The following is a 10,193-nucleotide window of genomic DNA, read 5'->3' as shown; positions in this document are numbered from 1 at the left end:
GGGCATGAGATATGCCCATTCAAAGTTTGCAATTTCAATCGGTTGCTATAGCGCCCCCCGTTGGCCAATTGATGTAATATTGCTTCATTCGCATCCTCCCATGATCCTCTACCACTGTGCCAAATTTCACATGGATTGACCAAGTCAGTGAGGAGAAAAATGTGGAACAGACACACCCACAGACAGAATTTTCGTCATTATATAATAAGATAAGATAACTGAATGAGGTAACACAATGTTAACTGCACCTGTGGCCCACTGATCAAATCTCTTGCATTTGAACTGAGAAACAGGATGTCTGATATAAATAAATTCACCAGCCTATAATTCTATTATTTCATGGGGACAAATTACTACTAATACTAATACTACTACTAAATTTACCTTGGCAAAAAGCCTAATAGGTAGTCTAATGTCTACTTTAAGTACTTTATCACCTAACAGTTAAACAAATCATGTGCAAAATACAAATAAATGTATATATATTTGACTCATTTGAAAGTTTTATTACATTTTGTAATTAAATCCAGCCTGAATCCACCCTTCTGCTGGGATCAGAATAATCCCAGTTTTCTGGATCAAAGGTATCCCAATCCTACCAAAAAGTTTTGAACAACACAAACTGAAGGTTTGATTCAGATAAAAATGGACTGACTCCCTGACCTCACTGGCAGACATCTGGGATCTGCCAGAAAGAAATGCCGGCCTATAGATCCTACACGGCACAAGTCAAAAAACCTTGGTCAACCATGATGGCCCTCCCAGGTCTCAAAAGGGAGAGAATTCCAGACTCTCGTATGATCTGTTTGTCACTGATAGATCCAGCATACAGTGGAGAGATGAATGTGACTGCCCCGTGAGGAGCAACTCCAAGCAGCCCTTTGGGAGTGCAGCAGGATTTGTATGCAGAAAACACTTCATTTTGGAGAAGAGATGAAGATGGGCACTGGCACCTCAGCTCAGTGCAGTTTGGGATGACTATTGTGTCTGCATAGTCCTTGAACTCTGCTGGCAAATGTTCCCTTTTTTTCTCCAGTGGTATCCAGATAGTCACTGACCCTAGCACAGTGTACAAAAAGTTGCTCCACGTTGTAATAATCTGACTGACTGTGGACTGGTGGACTCCATAACGGTCAGCAAGATCACGCAGTTTTGAACCCAGTGTAAGATACTTCAGAAACATCTCATCTATGGGCTACAGGGACTGACTCTGTTCAAACACAAATGAAAAGTGACATTATGTTATCTTAATTCAGTCAGCTGTGATCTTTGTCAAGATGTTACTGTATGGTCCATAAATATTTTTATCATTATTTTTATTATTGAGTACTTACTCTGGTGGAATTTGTGTCTGTGAAGGTGCCTCTCTGTGCTTGAGTCACAGTCACCATACATGGCAGTGAGGGCTCTATTAAGGCCCACAAGCACATCAGGTGGTCATAGGATACAAATCTAAAAAATATATAATCCAGATGTAACCATTTAAAACTTGTATTACTGTTTACTATGAACTTACTTACAAGTACGACCAATATATGATTACATTAGCCTTCATCACACACACACACAATACTATATCTGCTGCTACAACTAAAATGCAATCAGGAGTACGTTTGACAATAACAATAACAAAATATTACAAATACAAGAATTCTGGCAATATATTTTATTCCGCAACATTCACACGTTAACTTTAGGCCCATTTCATTCTCTGCAATACACACAAACCATGAAACAGTGGCGAGTTATAGTTTCATTAATTAGCCATTAAACTTAAATCAGGACAGGGGAAGATGTCTGCAAGATTAACACATTTTGGTGCATCTACCTCTTATCTGAGCCTGCTCGACATCTTACCTCATGAGAAAACGGATGTTTCTGTCTGAGCCAGCAAAATAGTGAATGCCAAAATGCTGCTTCATAGTGAGCGTCTCGATTTGTTTCTTCAGCTTTAGGATCTTCTCTCTGGGGGACATGTTTTCATCAAGAGCTAAGTCGACGACTGCAGGATACAGAGCGGAAGCGTAGTCGTGGTCTTTGGGATTGTAGCCTCCTCTTCCGGTGTGTCATCCTGTATCGTACCCGTCAGTCGCTGTCTCTGCTCCCAAACCCTCAGTCTTTTTTTAAAATGTCGCCTACAAACTGGGGTATGCAAATTAACAGTAAATTTCTCCCTCTGGATAGCGACAATCCATTTTCGCCTGGTTTCCACATTGGAGGGAAAAGCATGAAAACTAAGTACTTCTTACTGGAAGCTTGACAAAGAGGCACACAGCCATGTTCAGCTGTAGTGCTTTCTGTTTGTTGAAAGTGAGCCTTATTTTTGAGACACTGTCACTGCTTGAAAAAAATAACAGCTGCCAGCGCAGCGGAATTATAGCCTGGGAGTGATGTGGCTATCTTAGCTTTTATCGCAAGTACGTCATCACCACAGTGTGCATATAGCCTATCGCTCCAGGAAAGAGGATTAGCGTACCATTAGCTTATTGTTACAATTGAAAAACTCTGGTTCCTTACGGCCATAATTTACGCAAGGTATCAAGGGGGCTAGGATAAGGTGGACAGCATAAAAATTGTTATTCCCTGATTTTGTCTTCTATTTTATAAATATATTTGTTGATATTGTGTTTTATTTAAAAATGCTACATAGATTATAAGTTCAATATTGTTATTGCTAAAAGGCCACACTTCAAATTCAAGTGACCCATAAAAGACAGTAGGTTTGGACAGGTGTATGGGCCTGCTGTTGACAAATATCTACTCATCTCAGATATGCATGTTGGACTTTGATACATCATCTACATACATTTTTAACCACATTATATAATCTTTACCATGGGTACATTGGGGTAAATGTTGATCTCGGCGTCAGCTGAGCACTCAATGATGGTTGTTTTGGTGGAAAACTCCAACCTTGGAGCAATGCCCTGGGAAAAATAGATCACTTTAATAGTCAGTTACCACATTTTTATATTTCCCTGCCACTGTGGCCAAAGCCATATGATAATATCTGAAAAACAATGTGCTAGTGATGTATCAATATACACAGGCTACACATAGTACCTTTAAAGGGACAGCTCACTCCAAAATCAAAAATTCATTTTTTTCCTGTTACCTGTATTGCTATTTATCAGTCTGGATAGTTTTGGTGTGAGTTTTAGTGTTGTATATATCAGCTGTAGAGATGTCTGCCGTCTAAAATGGAACTAGATGGCACTCGGCTTGTGGTGCTCAAAGTGACAAAAAAATACATTTGAAAAACTCAGCAGCAAAGTCTCTTTCCAGAAATCATTACTCCAGATCATCCACAGACCTTGTTGTGAACAGTTTCGCAAAGGAACTACTGTCTTTCTTCAGAACTTTACCCGCCAATCGTATCACCACTCAGAAGGAAGTGTGCATCTACTCATGGACAAATGGCTCTTGCTGGTGACAGCACAAGATTTAAACATTAATGGCATCCTCGGCTGAGCTGTAATGTTAGCTAGCTTAGTGGTGCTTAGTCAGCTAGCAGTAGATGCACGCTTCCTTGTGTGCGATGATACGATTGGCGGGTGTCGTTTGGTGAAAAAAAAAAAAAAAGTTCCTTCATGAAACTGCTCACAACAAGGTCTGTGTATTATCTTGAGTAACCACATCCTGATTTCCGGAAAGAGACATTGCTGCTGAGTTGTTGTTTTTTTGGTGCTTTGAGTACAAAAACCTCAGTACCATCTAGTTCCATTATATTGGAGAGAAGGCAGACATCTCTAGTGCTGATATCTCCAACACTCAGCGACTCACACCAAAACTGATAAACAGCACTTCAAGAGAAAGAAGAATTTTTTTTTTTTGATTTTGGGGTGAGCTGTCCATTTAAGCCACATTGAAAATAAACAACATTATTGTGCTCAAGCAATGTGTCATATGGTTGGACCTACTTGAAAGTGAGGGGCTCGGGTCATCAGAATCTCTCGATCCACTCCAGAGAAGGAGGGAACCAGTTTAGGTTCCGGAAATAAGAATCGTCGAGTGTCTTCTTCAAAGTAAGCCAGAGTGTCTGCCACTGCAGACACAAACACACTTCTGTTATACTCTGACAAAGGTTATTCTGGCTGGAATCATGTTTATGGGCAGTTTAATGAAGGCATCCACATTCTTGTGTGCGGACAGGCAAGAGGAGTGGGGTTAAAGTGACTGTGGAAATATACATGGGTGGAATTGTAACCAGTGGAACAAAAGTATGAATATGAAAAATAACCTCACCTGGAGGAATAAGCTGCACCAATTCTATTGTGACCGTCTCATCTAAAGAGAAAAGGTATCAAGTTGAGACAGATCCACAGTATCATGTATGTCAAGAAGAACAATAGTTTCTCAGCTGTAAACTGGTGCCTACTCTTCTCTGGTAGCATTATGACAGGACACAGACCAACAGTCCCTATGGCCTTATATTAAACTGACATCATATGAATAAGACTATGAATATGAAGCTGAGGCTGGCCTCTTAGGACCAAAGTAAATATAACACATTACTATATATTCAATAAAAAGTAAGATAAATGTAGCATGTAAAGTAGCATGGCAGAAATACGACACAGATGACAGAGAAGTATTATACAACAGGAATGTTTAAAAGTTACAGTGACATTAGAATTTATATAAAATCATGTAACTTGTGTTAAAGTCATCAAAACCTGTTACATTATCACATCCCTATAGAGATATTAAAGAAATATTGTAGGCCTTAAAGCTGGGGTAGGCAGCTTAATTTTGGCATCACTGAACAAAAATCCTGTAATAAACTTTGAGCATATTGTAATTCAAGTGGTCCTCTTGACTCTGTTTCTAGGTGTTAGAAAATCTAGCCTGTGACTTTGGCCAATCACAGGTCATTTCAAAAAGAGGGCGTTCATATTGACTCATCTACAAATGCAGATGTGTGCGCACCTCCCCTAAGATGGTGAACGCCTGATTCAATGGTAGAGAATCCTGTTGAGAAAGTTGCTATTCCAGCAATGGCAAAGACAGCCTACACTGCAAAAAAGGAAGATGGACTTATCAAAAAGAGAGTCTAAAAGAGAGTCTGACAATAAATGAAATAAAACACATGACAATATCTGCAGAGTGTTTCAGAGATGGAGAAAATGTTGCTAATAGTTTAGCCTTCTGCTAACTGGATCCAGTGGCTAACTGCTGCGACTTCAAGTAAATAATGTTAGCTAGAGCCTCGAATCACAGTGTGTCCTCCGCCTCACACGCCAGAGATGGACCCCCAGTCAGCGCCCCAGCTTTAGGAGACCAGACAGCCTTGACTCCCCGCCGGATCAGCAAACCTTCTGTTGCTGCCATTACACAGGTTAGACCCAGTGCTGGTACCAGCCACCAGCCGGTGATGACACACGGGGAGAGAGGTGTGCTCTCTCTGCCTTAAGGCTTTCCACAAAGGCATGTGGAAGGGCAGAGAAGTATGCTCTCTCCACCTGAGGCATTCCACAAAGGCATGCCGTAGGGCGGAGAGGTGTGCTATGGCTTTCTGCTTAGGCCCAAGGAAAGGCAGAGAGGCCCCAGAACAGAGCCATACTGCTAAATATAATACTGTAAATAGAAAAATAAGGTTTTCTTTGACAAAAGTGGTCCTCACTGAACTAATGCAACATCTGCCAAAGACAGTGTATGGAACTGTATATATTGAAATAACTTACACTCAAGCATCACAGCGATGTCTCCAGGATCAACTGCATGCCTGAAAATCTAGACAGAACACAATATTAATGTTTTTTTATTTGGCTTTCTTATTTTCAGCCAGTCACCAGGAGAAAATATTGGCACTGTACATGGACACATTGCATTTGTATGTTTCATACATATCAAATCAACATTTCTAAAGTAATGCAGTGTTTAAGCTGGCTTTGTCTTCTGGAGAAGGAGAGGATGGTGTGACACCTACTGTAGATCAGACACTGGCCAAGGTGTAGACCACTGTTCAAGACCAAAGAACAACAAAACTGTTTTTGTTGTTTGTTTTTAGTGACCCGTTTCTGAATTTCCAGCCGCTCTTTTTGCCACCAAAAGCAGTACCGAGACATCGCTGCATTTCCACTGGGGATCGTGGCACCAAAACTGGGTGTTTTAAGCCAAAACATCTTTTCCTAACCATAACCAAGTGGTTTTAGTGCCTAAATCTAATCACACATTAACCACAGTGTTGTTGAAATGTTAAGAAACACAAAAGTTTAAATACTACATAATAACATACAAATGTAACATTTGTGGTTTGCAGAAATGTGCAATGCCAACTTTTATTCTGATGATTTGGTTACAAATTAATTTTCTGCCCTCATCAACGGTTGTCTGTCATCTTCCCATGTCTGCGAGGATCTGAGAAAACATCTGTACTGCAAGCAAAACACACAATCGAGTGTTATTGAGTGGCCTGCCACTGTTTTCCAGCGGATTTTTTTAGCCACCAAACGTTTAACAACCCGCTCCTGTTTTTGCTACATTTTCTACCAGTATAGTACAACAAAAAGCAATTGTTTTCTACCAAGACATCACTGCATTTCCAGCGAGGATAGTGCCACTAGCAATCAGTTGTGTTTTACCTGGACATCCCTTCATTTCATTCAGAGATGGTGCCATGAAGAGCAGCCATTTTTTTACCAAGATATCACTGCTTTAGATGCTGGGGTAGTTCAGTGAAAAGTGGTTGTTTTTTACTGAGGCATCACCACTTTTCCATCAGGGATTGTGCCCCCAAAACTGGGTATTTTAAGCCAAAACATGATCTTTCCCTAACAATGCCTAAACCTAACCACACATTATCGCAGCATTGTTGAAATGTAACGTTTCTGATACATGATATTGTACAAATGTAATGTATCAATGGATTGCAGACATACAATGTCAACATTTTTCTGGCAATGGGTTGTTATTCTACAAAGAATATTTATGTACTTTATCTACAAGAGTTCATATTGGTAAGTACAGTCACGTCAAGTTTATTTATGGCATTAGGCATAATAACTGGATCTAACTAATTACACACATTCCATGTCAGCTATTTTTATCATTCACATTATTCAAACCTCATTTAATCACAGCTGTCTTTCTCCTGCAGAGATAATAAGTAAAGACCTGCCTTTTCAAAGGTCATCATCTCATGAAACAGCAGAGGAAAGACGGCGGGGAGACATTCAGACTGACAGTACTGGCCCATGAAGCATATGCTGAGGTAGATGTCATCCTTGGCTGGCAGATGAACTCCAGGACAAGAAACCTGAGAGCAGTGGAGGAGCATACTGTATATTAGTACAATCAAATAGAGTCAGCTTGAGCCATTTTCACTGGCTCTTATTGGAGGGTAACAAAAGTCTCATATTACTTTATGCTGCTTAAAGGAACACTGAAGGTCCCTTTCCCTCTGAAATCACTTTGAATTTGGAAAAACAAATAATTATTCCACACTGTACGTCAGAATCATGTATAGGTTTTACAATGCAATATAAGAAAATGCTACTCCTTTATTTCTATTTCTATGACTTCTTATGTCTTTCACATGGCTCATCAACTGGTGAGGATTAAGACTTTTTGCTTTGGATATAAATGGTTTTGCTCTTTTCTTTCATCAAGGTCATTCTGTGTGGAAACTGGAAATTATCAATCAGCTTCCATACCACTACAATATGGAGCTTCAAAGGGATCTGATCATGGGCCCTGTCTGTTTTCCATTCACGTTACCACTTGGTCACATCATTAAACTCGAATTATTGCCTCACGGTTGTATGCTCCTGCAAACCTATAACTTTGCAGTAACAGTTTACATCCATGTCTGTGAAAACAAGAACGCTTCACACACATCTACCCCCCCAGCAGGACAGAGGAGCTATACAACCAGCACAGTTTCAAAGTGAACACCCAAGATTAGTGTCACCAATTCAGTGTCTGACCAAATGTCACCTCTTCTGTTCTTGAGAGATGATGTTGAATAATGGCCAGAAAAGTGTTTTTGCAGAACATTATGATTTCACAGTGAAGTTGACCTTTGACCTTTTGGATATAAAATGTCATTACTTCATCATGTGATCCCGGTCACAGTGTGCACGTCTTACCTGCCATACATGCCACTCACTAAGTTAACCATGCAACAATAAAAATGTGCAGCAAGCATTTTTTTACTAGTGACATTCAATTTTTTTTTTATTATTCAGTTTTTTTTTTAAAAAGGCAGTGTGGTGCACCTCACATTCTGCAACCTGCGTAACACTGTCTGTGTGACTGGAGCCTAAATATGCTGCAGCCAGACTCATAATCAGGTCCAACAGGAGAGAACACTTCACATCGGTTTTAAAATAACTTCACTGGCTTCCAGTCTACCTTAGAGTGGATTTTAAATTTTTAATGATGACTTTTAAAGCTTGTTAGCTCCAGGAGATATAGCTGACCTCCTACGAGCCTTCTCAATTTTCCCCATTTCAACTAACAGATTCCCCCTTCATTTAAACAGTGTGCCCACGTAAAATATCATGTTCAACTACTGCGGTCACCCATAGTGTAAAAATCTAATGGCTACAAGTTACAGTTTGGGGGCTTTTTTTTGTCAGTTTCCATGTTCCCCCATATTTTCATAAGAATCTTCAGCTCATTCAGGTGTAAAGCGATCAAAATTTTCAAGGATGCATGTGTGTATCCTTGCATGAAGCAATTCATTGCACACACTTTGCTGGTATTGAAGGTGAGGCCTCTTCACTGACACACACCTGGGCAGCTGCTAGCCTGTTCCAATGTGCGTTCAATGAATACTAAGAAGGAGTCTTGCCTAACCTCTGTAAGACCTGACTTGGAAGGACCTGTCTTACCAAGGAAGCACTGATCATGTTTGGTCGAATGTAACTGGATATCACAACAAGCAAGACAAAGCTTTGATGTTGTCAAATACAGGTGCACTCATAAAAGCATACTACGAAAAACAACTCCTTCCATTTTTTTTATCTCAGTTATTCTTTATCTTTTCTCAGATTGGACGATTTTATTTAGTAGTTGTACACATATATAATTCTGTTTGCAGGTGTAATGAGACTACAAGAGCCTACAACTATCAGCCAAGTGACTACCACGGTAACAGTTTTGAATTTGGCCTTTGATAATGAGGTCGATTTCTGCTAGTTCATGAAGATATTTTTCTTTTTCTTTTTTTAAATTAATTTACGTTTATGTAATACATAGGCCTACATATTTCTGAGACTGTAATTAAAAGGCCGTATACACACTAATCTCACATTGCCTGTTCATTCCTGCAGACAATGGTGGAAGAAGTTTATTCTTAACTTAAATAAAAGTAATACCACAATTTACATGAGTAATGTGTTATAGTTGCATACATAACACAACACAGACTATGCAGGTACTGCGTATACCCACTTATGGTGGGTAGTAAGTTAGGGAACAAGTGAGCCGAGTCTTAAAGTTGTAACTGAATCAATTAAACACGTATTTTGTGCATTAGCTACAAGCCGAATTGTAGCCTATTCCTTAACGCTTCGTACAGTATCGTTAAGTCGGTGGTAACAAATATGTGCCTTTGCCGGTAGGTAAGAAAATATTAAACTGACAAAGATCAGAATGCGGTCTGGTTTGTGATGTACCATTCTCTGCTTACAGACACAGGGTACATGCAGAGGATAGGTTAAGAATAATTGAGGAAAATGACAGATCTTACCGCTCTGAACTTTAGTTCAACCACCACTTTGAGCGCTTTGCGGGACATCGTACTCCTCTGTCAGAGCAATAAGACGGGCTAACCACAGCGTCAACTGAAAACAGTTTACTTTTCTCCAGTTGAGCGTCACCTTACCTTGTTGTCATGGATACTACAACTTCCGGGTTTAGTTGCCACGATAACCAGGGGTTTCTCTGTAAAGTGTGGTTTATCTCGTGACCTTGGGTCCGTTTCACAAAGCAGGTTCAACAAACGCTGAGTCTAATCCTGACCTCTGAGTTGATCTACTCTGAGATAGGAAACTCTGAGTTTCCGGTTCCAGAACAGCTGATTTGAATCAGTTTAATCAACTCGGAGTAGTTTCAAAGAGCATGGATACCAAGAGGCGAACATGGATGCCAACAGCCACTAGGGGCGCTACCGCCATTTTGGACTGTTGAGCTTGGACTGTTGCGCCCAGACAACATGCAAGATGTCAAGGAGAGAGGAGAAAAAA

The 10,193-nt window shown here is 40.1% G+C and overlaps 1 protein-coding gene across 4 annotated transcripts in view; it reads right to left on the bottom strand.

Annotated features, from left to right (window-relative positions):
* spata6l (spermatogenesis associated 6-like) overlaps positions 1-9,826 on the bottom strand; it is a 41,776-nt gene extending 31,950 nt beyond the window's left edge. For all 4 annotated transcript variants that reach the window (XM_050066984.1, XM_050066981.1, XM_050066983.1 and 1 more), the window contains exons 1-6: positions 9,698-9,826; positions 7,121-7,258; positions 5,685-5,733; positions 4,246-4,287; positions 3,921-4,045; positions 2,835-2,927 (exon numbers count right to left, since the gene is read on the bottom strand). In XM_050066984.1, coding sequence (XP_049922941.1) covers positions 2,835-2,927; positions 3,921-4,045; positions 4,246-4,287; positions 5,685-5,733; positions 7,121-7,258; positions 9,698-9,745 — 495 coding nt within the window. In that variant the 5' untranslated portion in view covers positions 9,746-9,826. The remainder of the gene's footprint in view (positions 1-2,834; positions 2,928-3,920; positions 4,046-4,245; positions 4,288-5,684; positions 5,734-7,120; positions 7,259-9,697) is intronic.
* Positions 9,827-10,193: the final 367 nt, after the last annotated feature.

This window comes from Epinephelus moara, chromosome 17, assembly GCF_006386435.1.
Source record: "Epinephelus moara isolate mb chromosome 17, YSFRI_EMoa_1.0, whole genome shotgun sequence".
Lineage (NCBI taxonomy): Eukaryota > Metazoa > Chordata > Actinopteri > Perciformes > Serranidae > Epinephelus > Epinephelus moara.
Note: the sequence above shows the minus strand (reverse complement) of the source record. Positions and strands in the feature narration are given on the sequence as shown.